Source organism: Cardiocondyla obscurior, linkage group LG11, assembly GCF_019399895.1.
Source record: "Cardiocondyla obscurior isolate alpha-2009 linkage group LG11, Cobs3.1, whole genome shotgun sequence".
NCBI classification, from domain to species: Eukaryota; Metazoa; Arthropoda; class Insecta; order Hymenoptera; family Formicidae; genus Cardiocondyla; species Cardiocondyla obscurior.
In genome coordinates this window covers 2568939-2595897 of record NC_091874.1, presented here as the reverse complement: position 1 = coordinate 2595897, position 26959 = coordinate 2568939, and the positions used below count along the sequence as shown (strand labels likewise).

The window sequence follows — 26959 nt, the reverse complement described above, 5'->3', positions numbered from 1 at the left end:
CCCCGCGCACTTTATCTTCGAGTTCTTAAAAAATCACTCGCTCGTAACGGATTAAAAATTTGAGCCGCGACGGAGAAGACGCGCGAGTACGTTGAAAATCAGATATGGCGTTTTCTGCGGCGATAGCAGCTTGCGTACGTAATCCTGGGCGGCAGAGGCAGGGGATGAGAGAACGGAGAGAAATCAGTCATCGGCAATCCGGCCGGCGCGGTATATACATGCGGTACATGTTAAACTCGACGCGCACGATGCTAAAGTCGCGTTCGTTAGCTGCCGTGGCCATATCTACCTTTCACCGTATAGTTCGTTTCTAGCCTGTCCGTGGGTAACGTCGGTAATTGACTTTATTCGTAGCCCGTCTACTTGAAGCTTACAGCGGTTATCGTTCGGCGCAGCACCGTTGGCACGGTTTATCAGACCGGCGCAGCGCTCGAGACGGAAGAACATATGTTTAGCCAGTGGCGCATGCGTAGTGACCGCTTCCGCGACCGTACCTAGCCATCTTTCCAGTCAAGCAAAAGTGATTGTTTTCAGTCTTAGTCTTATTTAATTGAACTTTTATTAATGTCAGAGCCACAGTCCGCGCTGTTATTACGGAAACAATTAGCAGGTAGATTGTGAGCGCGGTGCGAGTGTTAAGTGCGTTTGACGGAGGCGTGAAGCGCGGGACCCGTGCGAGGAATCCGAGTCGTGTGACTCGCGCTCTTCGAAGGACTCGCCGCTGTGGTGTCTCGGCAGACCCGACGGCCGTCCTCGGCCGCATCGCGGCCTTCCCCGTCGGCGGTAACGGTGCCGCTGAATCGCGGCGACCCTCGTCGTACCGGACTCGTCGTCTTAGCCGGTGACCGCGCGCACGGGGCGTGAAAATCAATACGCTCTCTCGCCCGCGGAGTCTGTGTACGCCGCGCCGTGAATAACGTTAACCTATGCGGCGGCGGCGGCGGCGACGACGGCGGCGGTGGCGGAGACGTTACATCGCCCTCTCGTCGTCCGCGGCACGCTGCAATCCCCAAACCGACCTCCACTTGTCTCTCTGTCCCTTCTTTCCCTCTCCCTCCCGCTCCCCCTCGCGCCGGTTCCCAATCTCGTCCCTTCCCGTCGTCGTAGACGTGCCGGTCCGTCGCACGCGGTCCGTTCTTCCGCGAGGACGACGTCGGTGTCGGGAGCGAAGGCCACTCTCGCCTCGTGCCCGAAAATAATTGCAGGCCTTGTTATTTATAGCGTACGCGCGTCACTGCTGCGTACTGCTCGTGCACGTTGTCGCGAGCGAGCAACGGGATGAATAATAAAAAAAAAATAAAATTAAAAAAAAAAAGCCATCGCGCGGAGGCGCGTCAGAGGGCAAATAAAAGAGAAATTGTAAAAAAAAAGAAGGAAAACGGGAGAGACGGCGCGCAGATAGGGACGAGCGCGAGCGAGAGAGAAAGATAGAGAATGCGAGAGGAGGCAGGAAAGAAAGAGAAAGAGGAGAGAATGAAGGAGCGAGGCAAAAGCGCTCCGTGCAACGACCATCGAAGGTCACCCGCCTTCGGGCCATGCTCCCCTGTTCCAGACGAGATCGACGCCACGAGAAATACTCGCAGTTTCGCTTCTCTTTGTGCGACGTAGGACGGAGTCGCGCTGCGTGCGCGCGCGAGAGAAAGAGAGAGAAAGAGAAGACCGTCGCGTCCAGTAACCTCGTGCCTCGTCTCCTTCGCTTGGAGCACGTCGCGCTGACTCACCGCACGGCTTCTGTGCGGCGGCGATCTCGCATGGGCGAACCTTAACCTATACGCCGCGCGTCCGTTCCATCTTCGTCCCCGCTGAATCGATACATACACATGCCGCGAGCACGTGCACACACGCGCGCGACCGTCCTCGCACGCGGAGCCGACCTGCTCTTTTCCCCCTTTTTTTAATTTTTTTTTTTTTTTTTTTTTAATTATAAGCGTTACACTACTCGATGGGAAACATAACCTAGACTTTGATGATGTGACTAATCTTCTATTTCACCTGCTGCTTAGTCGCAAATATTTGACAGTTTTATCGTAATTATTGGTTAAATTAATTATTGATTAAATTGATTATTTTTATTTGCTTGAAACCGAACGGTACTCGTTTTTTAAGTTTTTCTTAAGTCTCGATTAAATTAATTAATGAGTCTAGGGGATGTTTTTTCTGGAGGGGATGGGCTAACAGTATTTTTCTTCGGTCAATTTAATTTTTATCTCTAATTATTTTACGTTCTTTTTTTTTTGCAGAATTAAATAAAAACCCGGTAGAAGGGTTTTCTGCAGGCCTCATAGACGACAATGACATATATCGGTGGGAAGTACTCATTATTGGACCTCCGGATACATTATACGAAGGTGGTTTCTTCAAAGCACATTTACAGTTTCCAAAAGAATATCCACTTAGGCCACCACGAATGAAATTTATAACTGAAATATGGCATCCAAACATCGACAAAAATGGAGATGTGTGTATATCGATATTACATGAACCCGGTGATGACAAATGGGGATATGAGAAAGCGTCCGAGCGGTGGTTACCAGTTCACACAGTCGAAACTATCCTGATAAGTGTTATTAGTATGCTCGCAGATCCTAACGATGAAAGCCCTGCTAATGTGGATGCTGCCGTAAGTGTTTGCATCATAGAAAATATATTTTTGCATACGTTTCTGTTGTCTGTATCTCATTCTTCTTTACTTTAATAATTTATTTTCTTTTTTTCCTTTGTATTATAGAAAGAGTGGAGAGAAAGTTATACGGAATTTAAAAGAAAGGTGGCGAGGTGCGTGAGAAAAAGCCAAGAAGAGTGTTTGTAGGGGATGAACAAATATTCAAATGGAAAGACTTATTTAATTCTGGTAAGTTGGTAAAAAATAATTGTTAAATTTATCTCGTATTGTATATTAACCGCATTGATGAAAAAATAGCAAAATTATGAACAACTCATTTATTCGTTACGTTAATTTAGGGAAGCCGTAAGCACTGTAAGAAAGATACCGATGCTCAGCATAAAGCTAACGGATAACAGTGCCACTAAAAACGGAATAAGCCTGACCCATCCTTATGCAGAGAGAGAAAGCAAGACAGAGCGTGTGTGAACGCGAGAGAAAAACTCACGCTGCTCTATCATGTTTATTAAATCACCGCCACTGACGTACGATCCGAACCCATCGAGACGAAGAACATAAAGGAGATACACACGCAATCCACCTTTTACATAATAAACAGCTAAAGAAAATTAATTTACACGTATACATAAAGCAAAAAAGTATCATCTCTGTATGATTATTACCTTAATATTAATAGTTCTTATAAAAAATCTTAACTCTCCCCTGACCTTCCCACGCTCAAGAAAGATCCTGAGCCCCTTTTGAACGGAGCTTGTAATTTAAAATGATATGTTTACTTTTATCTCTCTCAATAACAATTCCTTAGTGTGTCGTTTCATATTTTCTTACTTTCATAAATATATATATGTATAAATAAATTTTTTTACAACGTCAAAAGACGGGACACATGCAACAATCTTATAAAATGTCTCAACTAAGATTGAGAATGGACTGCATACGACTCGATATGATATTGCGGTGAGAACAATTGAAGCCGTACGTACACGTCGCGGTAATGTAAAATGTATATTAAATTTCCATCGAACCGTAAGTTGCCAAAATAATTAATTCTAATTCAAGTGATAATAATGATAATATTATTGTTAATGTATCAATAATTACAGTTAGTGCTCGTAACGTAACATATATGTATATGGTATGGTATGGTATTCACTCTTAAACTCGTGTGCAGAGTAACGGCGCTTTCCTTACAAAGTAAACTTGCGGTTCTTTATCATTATTATTGAAATTGAAATAATTCTTTCCGTATATAGGAAATTCGTTCGACTTAAGTTTGAAATTCGTATAATTTGATCTGGTTATACATTATTTCATATTGTCAATTAAAACTTTAGACATTGAAACTATGTCTGTCTTGCATTACACCTGATCTATCTCATCCGTTTTCATTTATTATTTGTCGCATTTTTTCTGCGAGAGCTCACGACAATGGTAAGATATGTATATTTTTATTACAATTTAATTTCTTCCATTCTTATTCGTACTCGTTAAAACAACTTTTATTATAGACTTTACGTACGAAATATTTTTTATTAAATCAAATGTTGATAACTGCATTTTGCCGAGAAACATATAAAAAATATTTAATCCTCCGACTGTTAAATTCAATTTAATTCGAACTTCCGATGTGATGCGCTTGTATGCAGTGTATTCGATTTGTGTCTGTGGAAAGCGGTCGTTCGCATCGTAAGCTTTATTTGTTATTAATATTATTAATATTAATTAATTGATTAATAATAAATACATCCCAGTTGTCACATTTTCCGCGGGAGTGTTAATTATAATGACGAATAATTCTCTAAATGTTACGGTTTCTGCAATCTATCGTTTTATGTTTTCTCCAGTATATTATATTTTTTAATATATCTTTCGTCCAAAATTTAATGCTCATTAAATAACAAATTGATTATTAAATGTAACACATTACATTGTCAGACGAATCGGACGATAGACGGTAACACAAATCGAAAAAATAAATAATTTGCAATCATAAGTGTAGTTGCTACTTTGTGCCACGTCGGTAGCTAAGAAATTCATCGTGCCAATGGCTGTTATCTTGATTTTCTTCCGGTATCGTATTCTTATCAAAGATTAGTGTATAGATAATAATAAATTAATGTAATTAATTACGAGTTCGGAGATACACATGCAGAAAAAAAACAGAGTACACTCGTGGTACTTCTGCATCATTTCTAAATACGTTACCTTTATATTATGATTTGTGATAATTGCTATCTTCTAAATAATTGTATTTATACTAATTATACGATACAATGAAATTTTAATTCGTATTCAACATTCACCAGCAAAAGAAAATGTTCATTTAATCTTTAAGAACATTTCGGTTTCAACATTCAAATTTATGTCACTTTTACTCATATAAGTTTATCTTTCGAAAATATAGTTTAATCTTCAATGTACGTGGCGATTATTTTATCATTTGTTGAACATAGCATATAATCAGAAACATTTTGATAACTTTTTTTTTATGAAATTGTTTATGTTTACATGTTAAATATATCTATGAATTACTATAAAAAATTTAAGTATTTGATACTAGAACTATAAAAACAATTTTAATAGTGTTCTTGCGCTATATAAACGCCTCAAATAATGAAAAATCGTAAGTATACAAATTGATACATACTTTTTAAGCTTTAAGATGAAGGTATCATATTCAATATTACTTTTTGCTGTAATTTTTATTACGGCGATGATGAATACAGCGGTAGCTGAAGCTAATGCTGAAGCCGATGCCGAGGCAATGGCTGAAGCTGAAGCAAATTTTTGGAGCTGGGTAAGCGTCAGTTAATTAACTTTATATAATTAAATGTTTAATAAGACTTTTTTCGAAATATAAAAAAAACAACGTCTATTTTTAGATTAAGAAAGCAGCAGGTAAAGTAGCTGGCCTTATTGTAAGTATTAACATGAGTATAAAATTAAAAAATGCTATCAGTATGAAAATATTAATGAAAATATTATATTTAAGGCTGGATAATAACTGCATTCGTCATAAAATAAAGCTGAAATAAACCTGATGACCGAAGAATTAAAAGAAAGGCTGCAATAAAAAGTAAAACATTATCAAGAATTAGTTTAAATAATAATGTACATATTTCAAAAGATAAAATATAAATGATTATGTTAAATATTAATTACGTTTTCAAAATGCACAATAAATTATATATGCGTACATACATCAGTATTCTGTTTTATTTAATAATTAATTAAACATTTCATGGCTAACGTTTCAAGTATAATATATAAATAAAAAATTAAAAAATGTTAAATAGTGAGGTATACACATATATACTGTTAATACATAATTTATTTGCCAACACGAATTGTCCATAAATATATCATATATCAATATTCATCATATATCTTCTGGCTGCGTATATAATAATATCATCTTACAACACACTATTAATTATTAATGTGTACAAATGTGTGTGTATGTGAGTGTACTTCGTATAATATTTATAGACTTTTTCATACAATATTTTTGTACCAATCCGACTTGCATTTATGAACTCACAATATAATTCTCGTGCACAAAACGATGCTCTATGTGTTTTTCTTTATTTTTGCAGATTGCACTCGAAAAAATGCTTTATCATTCATCGAGAGCTATCAAAACCTTTTAAATTATAAAATACCAACGTCTCATCGGTTTCGGAAAATTAATTATTATCTTTTGTAGATATGACCAGATATGTCTTTCAACGTTAATATTATTGCTGATAATTATTATTTTGTACTCTTTTATTTATATCCTCTATATCGAAAATATTCTGTTTTTAGCCAATCTGCAAAAATATGTGAACAAACAGGCATATGCACTTATGTAGTCGCGCAATTTTGATGATTATACATAATATTGCAGTAATAAATATTTTTAATCAGTTTTTTTTATTTTTAATATAAAATATAAGTATATTAGATTTTTTTTTTTAGTAATTTAAAACAAAAGTAACATATAATCAAAACTTACAAATAAAATATTAATAAAAAACACTAACGATTGGTTACGTTAGTTTAAGTATCAAATAAATGCATAAAGAAAGAAATTAATTTTTAAATTTACTTGCGCGCTGCTATAAATATGATCCTGTAAGTTCCCTTTATAATAATCACGATATTACCTGGATAACTTGTTGTATATGCCTTGTTGAATATCCTGCTAGACTACAACTCTCGACCAGCAAGAGTGAGTTCAACTAACATCATCTTTTCTTTAATCTCTCTATCTTTCTCTCTCTCTCAAAAATCACAAATAATTAACAGCGATATGCACGTGTACGCAATAATATTTCATAGTGACCATGCTAGAGAGACCTTCATATTTGATATTACACTAATGAATAGGAAAGGCAGTGCAAGCGTTGATTCTACTATTATCTCGAAGTCATCTTGACGTTCAATATTGTTTTGTATCAAATTAATAAAAAAAAAAAAGAAACGAGACGACTAACTTTATAAAAGTAACATAATTAATAACACATACGACGTAAAAGATAAATCAATAAATTTTCTATCGAAGATCGTAATACTTGTATTCCTCCAGCGAGCAGTCTCTAATAAATAATGATTCATCTCGTACAAACCAATTAAAATTACATCTAAATAATCAGCAATTCAAAAATAACTTCGAGACAATATCGTTATCTCTTACAGTACATTTTAGCGTTAAGTTGATCGCGCGCAGTGAAACATCAGTGAACATTGATGGCGAATTACAACAAATGCGTTGGTTACGGAAAATTATTACCGGCTGATGTGTAAAAGGAGAAAATTTGCGGACTGCGAGCTTACGATCATTGTATACAGCGCTTGCGAAGCTCGTGAATCAATGAAACCTTTACTGAATAACAATCATTGTTGTGTAATCGGAGGGCGTCGATGATAGTATTGCAGAAAGAACGGACCTTCCGAATAGCTTTAAGTTTTACATGTTTGGAATGTCTCGTTGAAAATGTAAAATTGCAAACGTACGACTACGGATGCTGCCCTCCGGAGGAAAATGCAGTTGCGTGTGCACGTGCAACAATCGACAATGCTGCCCTTCTTGTTTCACATTAATTAGTCTAACGTACAACACCACCTAGGTCTATATATTAATCACAGCGATATACGACGTGTAAACGTACCTACATTTATAGCCGACGTCAGGTATATATTCAACATACAAATATCAGCTTAGTTATTTAACGCTACACGCAACGTTCGCTATGTATAGAACTAGTTGCGCACAATGGTTGATTACGAGCGAACAAACAGAAATGAGTTGCACAACCCGCCTGTTCTTAACGACAACGTTACGCGATAGTAATTTATACGGGCGTCGAAAATCGTCGCAAAGTACTTTTATCGAAGTGTCTTATATCATCCCAGCAAACGCAGAATATCGCTGGAATATTTTGCGTTTGCCGGGACGCAGCTGCTATATTGTCAGCGCATAGTAAAGAGGTAACGTTTCCTTCTTTCTCTGTATAAAATCACACCGAATAACGACGGAGTGTGCAAATACCCTTTCTTCATCCGCTATATTAATCTCGCATGCGTCAGCGCGTGTTTTAATGTAATGTATTTACGTGTATTTGTGTGCGCGCAACCACCACGCGTGTAATTACACGTATCGTCGACCACTGATTGTACAATTAGGATTTGTGCCGAGCACAAACAAGCGATCACATTCAAGATCCCCACGTTGTATTCGCTTTGTCATCTGCCTTGAGTCATTTAATCGAAGCAAGCTAAAGTTAAAATATTTGAGCTTGCAAAAATTAATTATAGAAACTTCTTTTTTTTTTATCTGTACAATATTTCAGTTTTATTATATCTGTCTCTCTCTTTTGCATCCTTTTCTTGTTTATGTCTTTTAAGATTTAAAAATGCATAGATGCAAAGATTTAAATTACACGCGTAATACCTTTTGATTTGATTGAATAAAACGTGGGGCGAAACAGCGTAAAAGTATTTACGTAAAGTTAATTACGTTGCTATAATGCTAACGTGCCTTTAAGAATAACACTTTGCTATATGAATAGCATTTTAGGAGCACTTCGTAATACATATATGTATATATAACACTTTAATGATTATATTTTATGCGACAATATATAACAGCTAAGTATTAGATTTTAAATACTTAACAATTATTTATATCAATCGCATGTATTTGTAAAAAATATCGTATGCTTTATTAGTAGTAGTGAAAAATGTAATGACGAAACAGTTCTTTATAAAAATAACTTGTGCCAAGCGTAAGTTGAAATAAAGCTACTATTTACCGAAATCTTAAAATATTCAATTAAACGTAAAGTATTCCTAAATGCATTTTTCTTTTTTATCACAACGCAAAAGGTCGGATATCCATTTTTCACAGAAAATATGAAGTACAACGTGACTTTATCAGCCAAAGTTCCCTGCAACTCCATACATACGACATTTGTATACGTATAGGCTTTTGACTTTCTTTCTTCCTTATCTAAAACGATTTTCTAAAGCCAATAATAGTCGAATCGGAAACACAGACACAGAGACAGCAAGCCCAAGCACTTGAATGCATTTACTTGACAACGTGCTCATTCGATTACTTACTAATTAATATATCTGTACTTTTTCACTCGACACTGAGGCAACATGCTTCTCTCATTAATCACGCACATTTGTTTCGTTTCCGATTCGTTCAATTAAAAAGTAATCAAGCTTAATGGAAACTCTGCAAACACAGAATATCGCAGAAATATTTTATATTTGCTGGGAACGCACTTATGACAAGTAACGGAGCGCGTGTGACCTCCGTATTAATACTAATTTTTGTGCAACAACTTGCGACGATTTATGTATACAGTACGTATATCTTTTACACTATCTTACTATTCAACATTGACTTCACAGGAGTAGTTATCTTCGTATAGTATTTTTTTTCTCTTTTTCTTTTTTTTTCTTTTTTTTTAAGAATACGTTCTCGCGCGAAAGAGCAAAAGATACCTGTATTTTGTGCGCAACCCTCCTTTAAATCTCAAGTACGAGCAAAGAATTGGTTTTTAGAATCAATTTACTCAAGCATGTGAAGAAGTATAGAAGATTTTCTTTTCTATTTTAGGAAACTACGTACATCTTCTCGGCAAACGAGAGAAGTGCAAAAGTAATCGTTGAAAAGCTCGCTAATTATAACCGTGATACTTTGCGCGAACTTACTTTCATTACGTGATACAACTTACTCGAAAACAGTATATAAAACAAATGTAACAAATATTGCACGTAAATTTTAACATCATTTTAACAATAAGATAAGATTTAATCGTAATTTAAATATGTCGTTATTTAGAAACCGTCTGAATTAAATTTCTGCTATATTTAATTTGGCACTAAAACATAAATGATAAAAATAATATTTTATATTTAATACCTAATTAAATTTTTATAGTCAAATTTAATTTCTTTTTGTTTTGTTAAAATATTAATATGTAACTATAAAATCTTATGCTAATTTTTCCTTCAATTACGTACAATAATTACTATACACTTATTTTATTATTATCTGACTGTATCTGTATACACCTATGTAAACCATTGACTTTATATTTCATCACAATATTCTGTTCACGCGTCTGCGGTTAAAGAAAAATTTATGTCTCTATAAAACGCTAATAACGCAACATAGTACATACAAAAAACATAATTGCTCACGATATATAAACGAAATAAGTTTAACAATTTAACAATAAGATAATGTACATATATAATACAATAAAAAACGATATACTTTGTGCAATGCAATAAGATAAAAATAGTAATTATCGAGTTAAGATGTAACAAAAATAAAGAACGAATCTATGTAAGTCTAAATATAGTATAAAAATATTGGAGACGTTTTACTTGGCAGTTACTGTCTTTCAACTTAGCGCGATAATGTAACGGAAATGATTGCAAAAAGCTTATTTACTACTTAATAAGATACAACAGACGATTATAAAAATAATGTACCACCATTCCTGATTGTCTAATTCTTAATTGTTTTCGAATATATATGTGAAAGCAATATATATGTATGTATAATGTATATAATATGTATATATCTACCATGTCAAAATACTTTATAATGTAAATGCGAAACGCGTAAAGAAATACTCTTTATACTGCAAGAAATAATAAAGTTCTCGATTGTAATACACTATTACATTATAAGAGATATAATATTAATTTACTATTTAATTACATACATCCTATTTATTAGCTAATCACTTTCGTATATCCTAAATTTATACGTAATTCCTTAACGTAATCCTTAATAAATAGTTTATTGTCCATCGTGGAACATTTCCTAATTCTATTTATTGTCTGCTCACACAGTATTGTCGGTTAATTAAATATATATAATCCATTTTTACAACTAAACTGTTGTCTGGATACTAAGGAAGACCATTATTGTCCAAGTTCCTTTTCTTATTGTCTGAAAATTTCTGCCTGAGAGATAGTCATTTTGAGATGATTGAGACACAGCAATAAACGAGTAGCTTTATCTTTAAATAATATTTGAAAATTACTTTTAAGTTTAATAAATATAAATTTTCTATTCTCGCATAAATTTTTATGCGTCACAAAAAATATTCTCTTTTTATTTAGAAACATAATTATCAAATATTATTTATTTTACGTGTTTTATAAACAATATACGCAGAATCTTAATTATTTTATTAAAACGCGGTGGAAAAAATACGTTGCGTTCGTTTTTATCGTAAATGATGAAGGAAGTTTCGGAGGAAAAATAGATAGAAAGAAGCGAAGGGAAAAAAGATCACTTGCAAACAAATTGAGCCAGAAAAATACGAGCTGTCGTGGCCAACAATACTGTTCGTCTTACTGCTTAGAAAAAGTCTAAGTCAATTAGTAAGGCTTCTAAACGATATACCTCGTACAAAGTATACTCATTGAAAAACGATTTCCTTAGTGCAGGTCAAAAAAGTGCTGGTGCAGAGTATTGTCCCTAGAATTCAGTCAACATGTTTCTTACGTCTATCAAGTAACAGCGCTACGAACACCTTATTCTACAAGCTTCTATCTTTTAAATACTTTACACTGTAAACATCATATTGCGTATGTATAACAACTTACACATAGTATTTATACCTGATGTACGTACGAATACTTTGATTGAAATACAGCAGGCTGAGCATGTATTCATGTTAAATTCTTTTAATCTTAATTTACGTTTCGTTCACAAAATTGGCAACAATAGCCAATTAAAAAACGTTTACAACATTAATATTGTTCATAATAAACTCAGCATATATCTCGTTAATTTTGTTAACAGATTGCATTAATATTAACAATTCTAGTTCTGTACGTTGTATACAGAAAGAATTTCTACTACACATTAAACGCGTTGTGTTCAAAGAATATATAGCAAGGAAAGCAAGATTAATTTTCTTATTTAATTCGTTAGCTTTTCGTTAGCTCAGCCTAGCATTGACGATTCTTCAACATCGGATATTTCTGTGAAATAAACGACACTAATTAAACGATAAACCTAAAAGATAAAATTACGTAAATGCCAATGATAAATTGAGTTTAGACTGCAATGCTGTTTTTCGAGTAGCGTTTGCAGTGACACATAGAATAAAGATACACGTTGCTACATTTGTCGTGGCAGTTCTGTCATCTTCAATTCGTACGTACATCAATATTCTCGTCATAATACTAGATTTCGAGTGTTCACACGCGTGAATGTACATTCACGGTGTCGAGTTGTGTGATTCCAGAATTTATCACGTCACCACGATAAAAAAAATATACAATATACAACGACATCCCGGTTACGTCTACGTTTATACATGCAATTATGTAGCTTTGAGATCCTTCAATAAGAGTCGCGCCAATAAAGATTAAGCTTGACCGATGAGATTACAATATTTATACGACATTTATACTAAGTTGTTCTGTTCAAGAGACACAATCGATTGCTAAACGCTCGGAAATTCTTTGGACTAAGTTTCCAACTCTGACTCGACTTTAAAACTTCAATGAAAAACTTAATCAAACTCGTCTCTTTTGTAGTAATCTTTTTTTTTCTTTTTAATTTTTCAAAAAGATGAGCAGGTGTCCGAAATGTACTGAAAGGATCACAAATGTTGAGACAATTGAAATTTGATATTCGATTGCCGAAACTCATTGAAAGATCTCTAACGTAACCTTGCTTAGCACCCGCCTTTACAACAAGCGTGGCTATTACAGTAGATACTCTGAATGCATTTACATCGACAAGCATATAGACATTTCTTTTATTTCTTAGGATATATTGTCTCTTTGTATGCGCATTATTTAAAATATTCACGCGACGGTACACTAATGCATTTTATGCAGTACGTGTACGATATTTTATATCGCGGGTGTGCGCTTAACTTTCTTTTACAAAAATACCGTTTATCAATTATATGTATATATAATGTGCTTCCTTTAGCACATACGTTTTCTTTGTCTTAATAGTACGTGATAAATTATATAACTTCTGATAATATTAAGATCTCTGTGTAGCACTGTGCATATCACAAACCATCGGAAAGCATTTGATTTCTTTAAATTTTAATAGAAATGTACGATATATTAACGAAAAGACTATTAAAAAAAAAAAAACAAACGTTTATAATCCTTCTCTATTTGTATAAAGATTTGTATGAGGTTTGTAAATCACAGATTTTCTATGATTGCTGTATGTACACTCACCGTCAGGAATGGCGTTCGTGGTGCTGCGACGACGGCTAGCGTACGTGATCTTGGCGTGATGTGCGTCGAATCTCACACGAAGCGCGCGCGTAGATGTGTTGCGGAGCACCGGTCACAGAGGACTGAGGGAGAACGCGGCGTACTACACCTCCCCGCACTCGGCGGCCGAGAGAGGGGGAAATCACATACGCCAGCCGCCGTCGCCGCTCGCCGCGGCAAATGCCATATCTGCTTCTTAATGTACATACAAATGTATAAGTTATTTGAGCAGAATAGTAATACAAAAAGTGTAAGCCAAATTATTCGCGTTTTAACAAAATATGTAATAAATATTATAATTAATTTCTATTCACTAAAATGTAATAAATATTACATAAAAAAAATATCTTATTAAGTTGTTTCGCCTTGATAAAGTGTGTTAACAAAACGTTTAAAGTACATACTTTCCCACGCAAATGGCTCACATCATTAAAAGCCGTTAAACGCACACCCTATAGATCAAGGGTTTCAACCACTTAGTGGCTCATATAAAATATTTTTTATCGCATCACATGCGTGGATTTTCGTTTTGTGCATTAATCGTCAATTCTTCCTATTTCAGTAAGTACCAAAAGTACATACATCAGCATTTTTGTCGTCCCTTTTACCTAGTAATTTCCTAGAAAATGGCATATTATTTGAACTTATGTATCGTAAATATCCTCGGCATTCGTATATAGCTTCATTTATAAAGTAAAATATCTTATATGTTTCCGATTATCTCACAGTTTCCTTGTTTGAATGGCTTATCGTAAAACTTTTTTACGAAAAATCGTGCAGTGATGAAATTTTATATTGTCTGAACAAACTATGACTAAAAATTACGATGGCATCCGATTTTTCTACAATTATCTGTTCGTAATGTGAGAAAAAATAGTTTTCCTGCGATCAGTAGACTTAATTGGATTAATCTTATCGTTTGAGGAAAGATTCAATTACGTTAGTATTCGTCATCCAGCATCTCTCAGCGAATGTCTATGATTATCAGTAACTTTTGTCATCTTGTGCCGTTTTCCTGTGTCTGCTAATCTCAAAGAATGGGATCAACGATCTGTATTAATACTCTCAGCCTTCTTTTCTTTGTTCAAAGCCGCACAAAGTATATATAAAATACTATCCTTTGATTGAGCATACAGGACTCGCTAAGCGCGTATCAGCAAATCGGGAACTCATTATTGTCTTCGATATCAATTTCTTGTTCTTCGAATATGTATTGTTAGATAAAAGTGCGAAAATCCGAACCTACTTTTCATGTTACTTCGTGTTGTATCTTTCATTTTCGGTCAATTTGCTTCGATGTTATCAGATTTCACATCGAATATATTGTTCAATTTGGTAGCTTACGTTTTTCCATTATTTCTGTCGTTATACTCGGAGTACTTAGACATTTCTTTATGAATCCACGTTACATATTTAGGTACGTAAGCGTAGACTCCAGGCAGTTTTGGATGAGCACAATATATGCCCCAGCTAACAATTCCTCCGACAAACCATCTGTTATCTTTGTTCTGACACAGTAGAGGTCCTCCAGAATCGCCCTTAAAGATAAATTAATGATACATGTCCGTTTTAAATTTTTACTTCCATAATAAAGAATTACAGTAGCAAAAAGTTCAATGTATTTTTCAAAGATAAATTTAGTATTTTATTATTAATGATATCTTGTAAACGCAATGTTCAAGATAAATAAAAAATGAATAGTTTACTTGGCATGAATCCTTTCCTCCGCTCTCGTAGCCAGCGCAGATCATCCCATCGGTTACGTTCAAATCTTTATGTCCTATAAGCCACAGATTGCAAAGTTGTCGAGGCACAATAGGAACTACAACTTCATTCACGGCTGGCTCATATTCAGAGGCTGCAATTAAGCAACAAGATAATAATCACACAATATTATGCAAAAAAAAAAGATATATTTTTCATTACTTTTCATACTTTTGATAACAAAGATCTTGATAAACCATTTTATATAATTATATGTATATCAACAATTTTTGTGCAAACTTGCGTCTATCTTTATTTCTTTTTCCAAATAAATTAAGACATATAAAATATTATCTCACAAGTAAAGTTACCAACAACTTGAATCAACCGGCCTTAAGTATTGTGATTTATTTGCGCATGTTACGAATTAATGTTAGCAGTAAATACTTGAAAGTAACTTTTTTTTCATATATGATTAATGCTTACACTCGCTGTCGTTTTTCTTGCCCCATCCAATAATGGTACAATTAGTATTGGGTTCAAGATTAGTGTCAGCAGTTGGTAAGCAGACTGGTCTAAGATGTTCGTGGTACTGAACTCGCCTCTCAAGCTGCATTACAAGTATAAAATAATAATAATGCATAAAGAGATAAGTTTCAATCGTTATGTTTAAACAAATTTAAACAAAAACTTTAATGTTATCGCAATATAAATCACTGGATATTCAAATGTTTTGCACAATAATATAATCAATATAAAAATGTATTTACTTGAAACAATGCGACATCGTTGTCATAAGCAGCACCCAAATTGTAATACGGGTGAGGTATGACTCTTTTCACTTTCATTTTTTGACCGAGATAAGTGTGAGAAAGTCTCCTGGTAATGCCAAGTTGTATTGTCCAACCGGACACATCTGAATGACTGAAAATGTCAACGTGCACATAAATAATTTACACAAAAAATTTTTTATTAAATGTTGCTAATTAATTAATTAATGATTCATAACAATTCCTTGCTCAAAAGGTATTTCTATTAATAATCCATTTGCGTGTAATAAATGTAAGAAATTTATGAATATTAAAAATTTGCAAAATTCCCCGCGAATTACTTACTTCCCAACGCAATGAGACGCGGTCAACACCCATTGATCAGCAATAAGGACTCCAGCGCAGTAAAAAATTTGTTCTGGACCGCCGAGAAGGGCTGCAAGAAACGGCCAATCACCAGGGGTTGACTCCACGCCACCCACTATTCGCTTTACTCTCACGTTTTCGTGTGCGGAACCTCTGCGGCCACAATCTGTAACAGAATCGATCATCACGCATCGTAGAGAAACTTTGAGAAAACTTTAGAAATTTGTAATCCACGAGTTCTCTTATCTACTTTTCCGATAATTTACCATATTCGACGCAAGTAAGTTTAACCGTGGGATAAACTTCTCGATCCTTGATACATGTTTGAAATTGTTTTAGCAAATTAAGACTTTCGTTATGGTATCCCGGCGGTATGGTGGTATTTCTTGGCTCACTTCCTGTCAAGTTGTTATTGATCAACTTATATCCGCTCGAGGCTCTGAAAATCGAATCATGTCAGTTCGATACTTATAAGCGCTTTGACCATTACAGGCAACATTTATATTTTACGCATTAAAGAAAAAAAAATAAAGATTCAAACAGCGTGTCAGGAAAGATAACTTACGTATATCCCAACATTGCGCAAACCTCTCGCGACGACGTTGAATTCCAATGTGAGATACATGCCGGCATAAATTTACCCATTTCAGCATGATAAACTTCTAAACGACCCTCGCCGATGTCACCGTTCCTCTGGCTCAATTTCACTAAAAGACAAGTTGCAATAAAACGAATGTATCGCATACCTTTTTTCTTAAAGATGCCGTTTTGTTAACACTGTTATTAAATCGACAAAATTAATATTCTCTTAAATAAACTCCTATTATTCTTGTTAATATAAATATTTCCGTGCTTCGAATTAATTACTTACGGCAATATCGCTCGTCCTGTCCCCAAGGACAATCCATGACTCCGTCGCAGATATGACTAGCCGACATGCATCTTCTTTCGCCGCAGTGCAACGAGGACTTGGTGGAAAGGATACTTTTGGTCGACGGGCCCTTAATTATCTTGCCGAACACAGAGGACACCGATTCGGACATCGAGGAGAGCGTGCTGGAATTGCAGTTGCCGCATCCGATCTCGTCGCTGTGATCCGAGCAATCGAGATGACCGTCGCATCGCCAATCGAACGGAATGCACCTTGTGCCATCGCACTGAAAACCACTGGTGCACACTGTATAAACGAATCATAGCAGAATGGAGATCACATGCTTTCTAGCAATTGACGTAATATAATCTACACTGGAAAATAAAGTGATATATCAAATTGTGTCAACAGCAAATGTAGGCTTGTAAACTTAATTATAAATTTGCCCACATTGTTGTTCACATAATTTCATATATATTATTTTCGCAATGTATGCTGCATATCCTTAATTATAATTAATTATTTCCTTCAATCAGAAAAAATTCTTCCGACTTTTTGGCAAATTTATCCGTCAGGCAATCTTGCGTCTATATCGTTATCTCTCCATCTAAATTTCCATCTATATTAATAAATAGAAACAAACGCGTGTTCGCCTGATCGACAAATTTATCAAGAAACTAAAACAACCGATCCTCAACGATTACCCTACTCCGAGAAAGAAACATGAAAATGTACGATAGCAATATCCCGATCGGCAGATAACGTCAGAAATTGTAAAGACGTATTGCGTTCACCGCGGATATTAACGTCATCGGCATTCTCCGTCGTGACGTCCTATCTTTCATAATACGCTTTCCCCGACGATAGACAGGAATCGATCCCTCTCTCGCGGCTCGATACTTTCGCACATGTATGAGCTCGGCGCGATATGTACACGTGCATCAAGCGCGACTCAATAAAGCCGCTCGCCGCCGCAGATGGCCCGTCGTACGATAGTTTAATATGGATTTTGCAATTAAGATTCCATCAGCGGCGACACATGCGATAGCCCGGGTACACAAAGTCGCGATATAGCTCAGCGCGTGCGAACACGTACGCGTACATACTAGGGTGCCGGCGCACCTAAGGCCCTTTCGTAATTAAACCGCTGCGCGGGATGCGCTGGGCCTTTCGATTCTCTACGTGGCGGTCCCGGACGATCGTACGAAAACTCCTTCACGGCGAAGGCTACGTCTCCGTTCGGTGAACATCGATACCACCGAGCTCACGTCCGAATAATCTCAAGAATCCCGGCGTTCGCTTGCGACTGGCATATTTGAGAGATTCCGCAGCCGAATATTGCTAAACTTCATTAAACCGGCGAAGCCTCCGATGCTGCGCGAGCGCGATCGGCAACGCGCCCGGATCGCTAATGGAATTACGCTCGGGGGGGGGTGTTAACAAAATCGGGAGGAAAATCGAGCCGAGAGTCGTCGTAAGGCAGAGCCCGGCCGAGGCGTTGGAAGAAAAATGCGGACCGGGGAAATCGTGGGGAAAATTTCGTCCTCGAAATCTACGCGAGTAGCGTTGAAATTCGACCGATCGAGTGGACTTTGTAATTACAGCGCAATTCAATCTTAATTAACCGTGGACGCGAATGGATCCTCTCTCTTTTCCCTCTCTTTATCGGCCGGCGCGATCCCGCCCAGTCGCGAATTAAATTCGCGAGACGTGGGATGAGTACTTCCGATCAATCCTGTCACCGCGCCTGTCGCCGCGATTTACGTAATATTTGCTTTGGAAATTGCAGCGCGCGCGTGCACGGTCGTTTAATTCTCTCTTCTCTCGGCGCGCGAACCATTTCACGAGATTTTAAACGTCGTTGTCGCATTCGTTATGCATATGACGTGCACGTGACTATCTTTTAAATTCACCTTCTATAATAGGTACTCTCGTCTTTATGCCAGTTATCAAATACTCGCGCCACGTTATTCGTAAAAAAAAAAAAAAGTCAAACTACTTTATAGAAATAAAGAAATAATAACGCCTATTTAAATTCTCTTTTTATCGCAGACAGCTTGCTGCTCGCAGTGAAATTAATCGTTGCGAGTAATCGCATTATCGTCCTTATTTATTATTAGTAATATTACTTAAAAGAGCTTCTTCGTATATCCCTTTCGTTGTGTTATATTAAACTTCAAATATAAAAAAAAAAGAAAAAAGAAAAAAAAAATTGATGTGTATATAATCCCTTTACGTAGTTATTAATTTAAAAAATGAATAAGGATAAAATACTGTATTCATTATAATTATCTATAAAACATTTTAATTATATCTTAAATTACTTGTCTTAATTGATTTCTGGTTTTAATAAGTGACAGATTCTGTTGTAATACCGATAGCCCAAAATAATATTAAACGTTCAGAGGAGGGAAAGTTTCGAAGGGCAGACCGGCGATCGATTGGGTTCAGGAAATTTCATGAGAGAAAGTCAAACGATAATAGGAAATAGAATATAAACGCGAGAGAAAGACAAAGGAAGAGAAATACCAAGCATCGGAGTCCGAGATACCAAAGGAAAGATGAACAATGGACATCAAGTTAATCAACAATTAGTTCCGTTTTGTGGTCACTTCCTATATTTCGGTGTAGAACAAAAGGACAGAAAACTCATAAATAATATTGCGCCCCGCGATATTTCGCGTAAAGTCGGCGCGGTGCACAAAACCGTATTGTACTACGGAATCTCAACGTTGGTGCATAATGATAAACGCCATTTAATTTCGTCGGCATTCCGAGCAAGATAAATTTAATAATAATAAGAATTTATTTTAATATAAAATACCTATTCACGTCTTATTAATTTTAATCTGAAATTGTTTCGTAGCTTTATATGTTTAATAATAATAATATTAGAAAAGTGACAGACACATTAAAAATAAAATAAGAAAAAAAAAGAAGAAAAAAAAAGAAAGAAAAAATCGCAATAAAGTAAGCTGCGCGGCAATGATATAAAATATAATTTAAATGGTAAAGATGTCGAATTTAATATCACTTACCCGGTTTCTCGGCTTTTCTTGACACCTCGATCACCTCATGGTGTCCGATACACTCGTCGGAATTCGGATTCTCCGGGAAGAGGTCGCACTCCAAATAATCCGGGAGAGTCAGGCCGAAAACTTTTAGGAAAAACCCGCACCGCCTTTTGGTTTCTGTAATTGATCACGGGGGGGAAGGGAAAAAAAAATTTGTCATCCGATTAAGACTGGAATACCAACTAGCTTGCGTTATTCGAGGCTTAGGGAAATATGACGGTTCAGCGGCGCACAATCCAATATATGGATTTTGCTGTACTACACATTGAACAGTTTACACGTTGAATAGTGCAATCAAACGCTATTAAGTCACGCGTATTAACCAATATTACCATTAATGCATCTATTAGGCCTTACAATTTACGGCTTGTTAAACAATAACGACATATTACGTATTGCCTCAAATTTCAACGGAAACAAATTATACTAGATAAAAGCGATAAGGAGACTTGAACGTGTATTAGCATTGCAGAATGCTAGATATGATTGTTAAATTAAAATCATCACTTATAAGACGTACTCTATTTAAATAATGAGACGTACTCTAATTGAATAATGAGCGACAAGTAATTTATACTTACGAAAGCAAAGACTGCGACATGGACGTACTACGCGACCTCGAAGACCACATTTCGGTACGAAAACGCTGCACAAGAATAGAGGAGCCAATTCGTAACATCTGACGTCAACGACTGAGTCGTAAAGATCCAGCTCGCGCTGGGCCTCCCGCTGTCCAAAATTGCCCATGTAATTTGGAAACACAGTGTAGTTGTACGGAATCTGCGAATTAAACGAAAATCTGAACTCAAAATCCAAGATTATTGAATAAACGTAGAAGTGCAACGGAATAATAAATTAATTGACGAAAAATAATTTTTTTAATTGTATCTCGAGCGGCTTCGAATCAATATACAAAGCTACAAATGCGGCGTCTCCGATGTTAAATCATAACGCCGAAATTTCGAGTGAATTTTTAATAATTCGCAATATATGTTTGATCACGCGAGCCATTATGACGTTACGACCGTTCCATTAAATTCTTTAATGACGATTAATAATGTCTTTATCGTCGCGTACCGTTCAATTTCATGTGTGGGTACCGACACACGTGTACTCGGAAAAATTCAGAACGCACGGCTGCACGGCGAATGCCTTATGAATTTTAAAACGTACCGCCGTTCGTCGCGCAGGCCGTCGGGATAGAAAAGAAACGGTTAGTGGAAAATGTATTCAGGGGGTGCGAAAGCATCGGAATTACGACCCCCGACGGGTGCTTCTAATGCCCACGAGGACGCCTCGCCGCAGAAGGGAGAAAGTAACGTTGTCACTCTTATTCGTCGGTATGCCGGCGCCGAGGGACACAAGTGTCACGATTACAATGCTGCATACCGGGGCGAATTCCAATGTGCACATTCCGCGTATAAAATTATTTTAAATTCTTGGAAGGTGACTGTGCCTCTTTCGAGAAAAGCGTAATATGTATCATCGTGAATAAGCGGCTTTCCGTTACGTAAATCGCTATAATGCTCGAACGCTTCGAGGACGCGGATTTGCGTGAATGGCAGAATGAACGAGCTCTTTTCCCCTTTGCGACGAATAGGGGTTGCAATTATTACCTTGTGCTGCTTGCAGAACTTCACAATAATGGGCAGACACACCCCCGGTTCCGGATTTTTGTCTTCGATCACAAAGTTCGTACTTTCAGGTATCGGGATCACAGCCGTGTACATGCTTCTGTTAAGTGCGAGGTCGTTTTCAGGATGTGCTGGTTAATGAAAAAAAAAAAAATATGAATATTGATAAGACGAAAAATCACCACAAATAGCTAGTTAATACTATCGGTGAAAGTATATTTGTAATTAATTTGCTTATCGTCGATTAAATTATCAAGAAACATAAATTGAATTATTCATCATATTAATCTTTACAAGTCTGTCACATTTGAATCAAGAAATATTAATATATGCACATATATATTTTTTTTTGTTAAAAATCCGAGTGTCTAAAGAAAAAAATGTGAACGGAATATGTACATTACGAACGTCTGCAATTATTAACATGTCAAACGCAGACGCGCGAGGTATCGTGATATTACTTAATAATATCATCCCGTAATTTAAATTAAATATTAAAAAGGTGAAAAATTGTTACCGATATCTTCTTGCGAGTTTCTTTTAATAATTGACATAATAATCAATCAGAAATAAAAATAATTGGCTACTTATCTACGCTACTAGAAACATTAATACGTCAAACAGCTTTTATCTTTTATAAAGGAATTCGTAACATGCACGTATATTATAAAAAGGAAATTAACGAACGTACAAGAGTAGGTACACAAATTCCAAACTCAAATTAATTATTTCAATTAATCATCCTATTTGCGTTAATTAATTACGTACGTTCTTTCTCTTCTGTAATCTCTTTCGTGAAATGTACATCGAGAGTTCTCAGAATCTAATTGATTTATTAATATCGGAATTCAGCAACATAATGATAGGTAATGCTGATATAATATCAGTATTATTGAAAAACTGGGCGCGTGTTGTGATAGCTTCCAGTTTTACCAATATTTGAAATATTGCCCAACATTACTGAGGTAAAGATTTTTAGTATCGCGCGTTCTCGTAAAAATGAAAGTATGCGCGATACATAATTGTTAAAATTACCTCGGCATTCACGGTTTAAACCACGATGTAATCGTTCCGTTAACACAGATATTACTGTACCTTGCTCGACTAACCGCATCGTGTGATATAATACTTGTTCAATATAAAAATAAAAGGTGCGAGATTCTAAATCTCGCAAACAGAAAGAGCTCCCCGCGGCACATATCTTGTTTGTTACTGAGATAACGTTGACATTTGAAATCAGTCGGATTACTAGAATTCATGGCGCTATTGATTTTTCGGTCTCGCGAAGCTCTCGTTGTTGCACATGCACGCATATTAAAGCGTCCGTTTAACAAGCGTGTTTATTCCGGTCAAATACCACACCTCGTTATTTGCACTGCGATATTTTTCAGCTTCACCTACATTATTTATATCGGGCCGAAAAAAATAAGCGGCCACATTTTTTGACGCCGGCGTGTTTCAACGTTATTAAGAGCTTTAACTCTTTAAACTTCGATAACGTCGGATTAAGTGAATCGAAATAAATGTCGGCTGCCGATATTGGGTCGCGTACCATCGAAAACATATCAATTATAATTGAAGAATTGATCGAGAAAAATGCTACACTCACTTCTGAAGTATGCGGCTAACCCGCCGGCGATGGCCAAAAGAGCGACGGCGTTAAGTAGCACCTGGACGAATCTGAAACGTAATCTTCCCGTTGTCACGTAGTGGCTGCCGGTCATGTCTCTGATTATCTAAGCAGACATATCGTACATAAAAGAATACATGATTTTAACAAAAATATACGCTGCAAGAAGTAACGGCGTGTACGACGCAAAGTTTTGCGTTTACACGTACGAAATTCAAATGTATATATTTTTTTTTATGACACGGGAAATAGAAACAGTGGCATATCTTCGCATTTAAGTGCTGGGATAAATGACGTTACGTTTAAGCGCTTACTTTGTGATGCAAGGAACTGTTATTCCCGTGCATCCTGACGATGGTCTGCAAACTGGCCGGCGTGCTCGTCGACTTCGTTATCGGCCTGCCGGATGAGCTATCAGGCTCCGACACCAAGGCTCTGTCTGAAAAGTGTCAAAAGCCAATTATCGACCCTTTTTGTTGTAACTTTGTCCGGGCGACTGTCTTCCGTGACACGAGTTTTGGAAATCGGAGATAGAGAAACGGAGTGCTCGCGAACGGAACTTTTTATGAATTTCACGGTGGAAAATTTCCCACTTCCTGTTTCTCTCGAACAAACTACTTTAGCACAGTGACGAGAGGGAGAAAGAAAAAGAAAATGCAAGATGACGCTGGGACAGAAAAAGCTTTCTCGTCTCAGTTGTCGCGTTTTGCCTTGGCGTTTATTTGTCGTTCTCAAGAAAATACCTTGAGCTTCGCGAGAGAAACAGAATATAAAGAAGAAATTTCAATTTGTGAAACGCATCCCGTTATCGTGAAACACGTCACAAAACACACCTTACTTATATTTTGATCTCTTGCAATCTGATTTAATTTTCAAAGATAAACCGACATTAATAGACAGAGAGAGAGAGAGAGAGAAAGAGAAAGAAAAAGTGTCACATTTTTATTTTAACATTATCATCATTTATACGATGGAACTTCAATAAAACCCAGAGATAAATTTTTAATTATAATTATAAATTGCGTTAAATATTTAAAGAATTATGCAGTATTGTTTGAAATATTGCTTCAAAGTAAAAGAAAAATTATGTGTCCTACCTATCTCGTCACAGGCAGATACGCGAGAGCTTAAAAAACAATTTTTTAATTAAAACCGAAAACGAATATAACTGAATACGTCTACTAGAAAAATTCATTAGAGAAACCGCATCACTATTCGCGAAAGTTATTTTTCTTATACATATATCCGATTTATTTTTAATATTTAACGTAAAACAGATGACGTGATCAATAAACTATTTTTTAGCTCTCACTGACTTTTCATTAGTAGTAACATTTCTCATAAGGTGTCCGATAAGCTTGGCTGAAGTTTGAACATACCTGGGAGTTTTCCATGCTTGTGCGGCAGAAGGGGAGCTTCCATTGTCTTGCTAGTGTAGCTGGGCGAGCTGGTTTGACTGAAACTGTCTGAGGAAACGTTGCTGTCCTGCCGGACGCTGATAGGTTTTGGTACCGGACTCTGACAAATGGTGCTCAAGGGAGGTGGTAGATTCGTTTGCGTTGCTTTCGGCAATTTCTCGAGTTTCTCGCCGCCGCTGCTGCCGACGACTCGCTCCTTTCTCAGATTATGCTGAAGAATGTTCCGCGCTCTCTCCATGTCGCTTTCATATTTGCTCCGCATTACTGGATGCTGCTGTTGCTGTTCCAAAGCTTTTTGTTCGCCGTGACGTTTATCGAAGTCATGTGGAATACCTTCCAAGTCCTCATACCTATGTGCAACGAGTCGTACAATTATATTTCCGGCGAGAGCTAATAATTAATTCGTTTACGAGCACTTTCAAACGCACGAATTACGAAATTCTGTGAATCGACATTCGACGATGTTAAAGGAGGAAGCTGCACGAAGGCACGTTGTACCTGAGTGGCTTGTCCTTGCTTATTCGTCTCTCCATCTCTTGACGTCGACGATAATCGTCGTCCTCGTGCAAACGCCTCTCCAGGTTTCTCGAAGCCGCCTGCAACTCCTCGAACTTCGATCGTCGCTCGCGGCCGGAAGTCAAAATCGTTGTGTACTTTAATTCGTCTTTTTGAAAGATCTCTCTCTGCGACAACGTCATATCCTCCCTGGGTTTACTCTCGGGCGATTCTCTTTGCTCGCAGTTATCATTCTCTTTCGGAAATATGGATACTTCGTGTCTGCGCGAGAGAATGAGAGAGAAAATTTCGTTGAGAACATTTTTTTTTTTTTTTTTTTTAATTATTAGAGAATTATTTTCTTGAGGAAGATTTTAAAGACATTAAGAGACACAAAGACAATAATAATTGTATATTCTTACCTGTTGTGCTGTGAGACTGTATCTTGTTGTCGTTGGTGATCATTTGAATCCTTAAATTTTGCTTCGGCACTTTTAATTATTCTTTCATGAAGCCGTTTTTCGAGATCCATAGAGACCTTTTGCAATTCCTCGAAGCTTGAGTTTTGCGCGAGCTTACGTTCTTCCTGGAAATTCGCTTGCTCGAAATTAGCCACAAAATCGTTATTTCTTTCCGTTTCCCGCGAATCCTTTCCGCCATAATTCAACAAGTAATCCTGCACAAGTAATTCATCGAAAATTCATACATACAATTAAGTTTTATGTCGAATAAAATCATTTTGGCATAACGTATACGGTACCTCTCGTGTTTATTCTTTTATATTTAATAAATAAACTCGTAATATATTCATGTAAATGTTTAATTTTGTTTTTTTTTTTAATTTGCTTTAGCATTAAATCAATTTTTAATTAAATCGGCTTAATCAGAGATATTGATGATTACATTATTTTTAATGTACAAGCTTTAAATCAATCAATTTTAAATAAAAATAATAAGAGAATTTATATAAAACCTGCGATGCCTGATTCTGGTTTCTGAAGGGGTCCAAGTTTATAAGCTTTTTCGTCGAGTCCACGTTAGTCCACGTGGCGGGCATTCCTGATGACGGAGCGGACGAGGGATCATTCGTCTTACGAGAAATCACTTGATTACTTTGCCTGGTTGTAAGTTGCAGTGGAATGGGTTTTTCGTTCTTACTTCGTTTCGGTATCGCCGGCGGTCTCAGCGGGATTGGAGGTGGTGCAACCTGCGCCAAGAACAAAAGCACGTTTTATTTTATTCTATTTTTTTTTTGTACTTTTATTTTAATCGCAAGACTGCGCAAACAAGATTTCAAGGCTTTGTTATTTAAGAAAAAGTAGACGTCTAAATATATAACGAAATATATTACGGATTGTCAGTCTCGCTTGTCGTACAAGAATTGCATTAGCATAAATTAGGAAATATAATAAAATACACTGAAAATTAATAAATAAATTATTATCGATAATTTATAATTATCGCAGCTGTGTGCGTGTATATGCGCGCATGTGTGTATTTGTGGATGTGTGTGCGTACGTATTATTTCTTTATTTTTGCGTATTTTTTACTCAACAGACATACAGCTTTCGGTTAGATTTTGCTGTAGACAAAAAGTTTTA

The 26959-nt window shown here is 36.4% G+C and overlaps 2 protein-coding genes across 5 annotated transcripts in view; one reads left to right on the top strand and one right to left on the bottom strand.

The window, feature by feature from the left end:
- The first annotated feature begins 453 nt into the window (after nt 1-453).
- On the top strand, nt 454-5823 carry Ube2g1 (ubiquitin-conjugating enzyme E2G 1 (UBC7 homolog, yeast)). Its single transcript, XM_070663471.1, has 6 exons — nt 454-610; nt 2241-2620; nt 2729-2851; nt 2962-5420; nt 5506-5541; nt 5616-5823. The coding sequence occupies exons 1-3, from the start codon at nt 565-567 to the stop codon at nt 2807-2809; spliced, it is 507 nt and encodes a 168-aa protein (XP_070519572.1). The 5' UTR covers nt 454-564; the 3' UTR covers nt 2810-2851; nt 2962-5420; nt 5506-5541; nt 5616-5823.
- A 113-nt stretch (nt 5824-5936) lies between these two features.
- The window catches only part of LOC139106572 (atrial natriuretic peptide-converting enzyme), a 65654-nt gene continuing 44631 nt past the window's right edge, over nt 5937-26959 (bottom strand). For all 4 annotated transcript variants that reach the window (XM_070663455.1, XM_070663454.1, XM_070663456.1 and 1 more), the window contains 17 exons: nt 26332-26565; nt 25781-26034; nt 25362-25640; nt 24825-25213; nt 23760-23884; nt 23425-23551; nt 21798-21946; nt 20763-20961; nt 20146-20298; nt 17108-17413; nt 16802-16943; nt 16503-16675; nt 16216-16402; nt 15871-16024; nt 15587-15710; nt 15103-15254; nt 5937-14934 (listed from right to left, as the gene is read on the bottom strand). In XM_070663455.1, coding sequence (XP_070519556.1) covers nt 14737-14934; nt 15103-15254; nt 15587-15710; nt 15871-16024; nt 16216-16402; nt 16503-16675; nt 16802-16943; nt 17108-17413; nt 20146-20298; nt 20763-20961; nt 21798-21946; nt 23425-23551; nt 23760-23884; nt 24825-25213; nt 25362-25640; nt 25781-26034; nt 26332-26565 — 3345 coding nt within the window. In that variant the 3' untranslated portion in view covers nt 5937-14736. The remainder of the gene's footprint in view (nt 14935-15102; nt 15255-15586; nt 15711-15870; nt 16025-16215; nt 16403-16502; nt 16676-16801; nt 16944-17107; nt 17414-20145; nt 20299-20762; nt 20962-21797; nt 21947-23424; nt 23552-23759; nt 23885-24824; nt 25214-25361; nt 25641-25780; nt 26035-26331; nt 26566-26959) is intronic.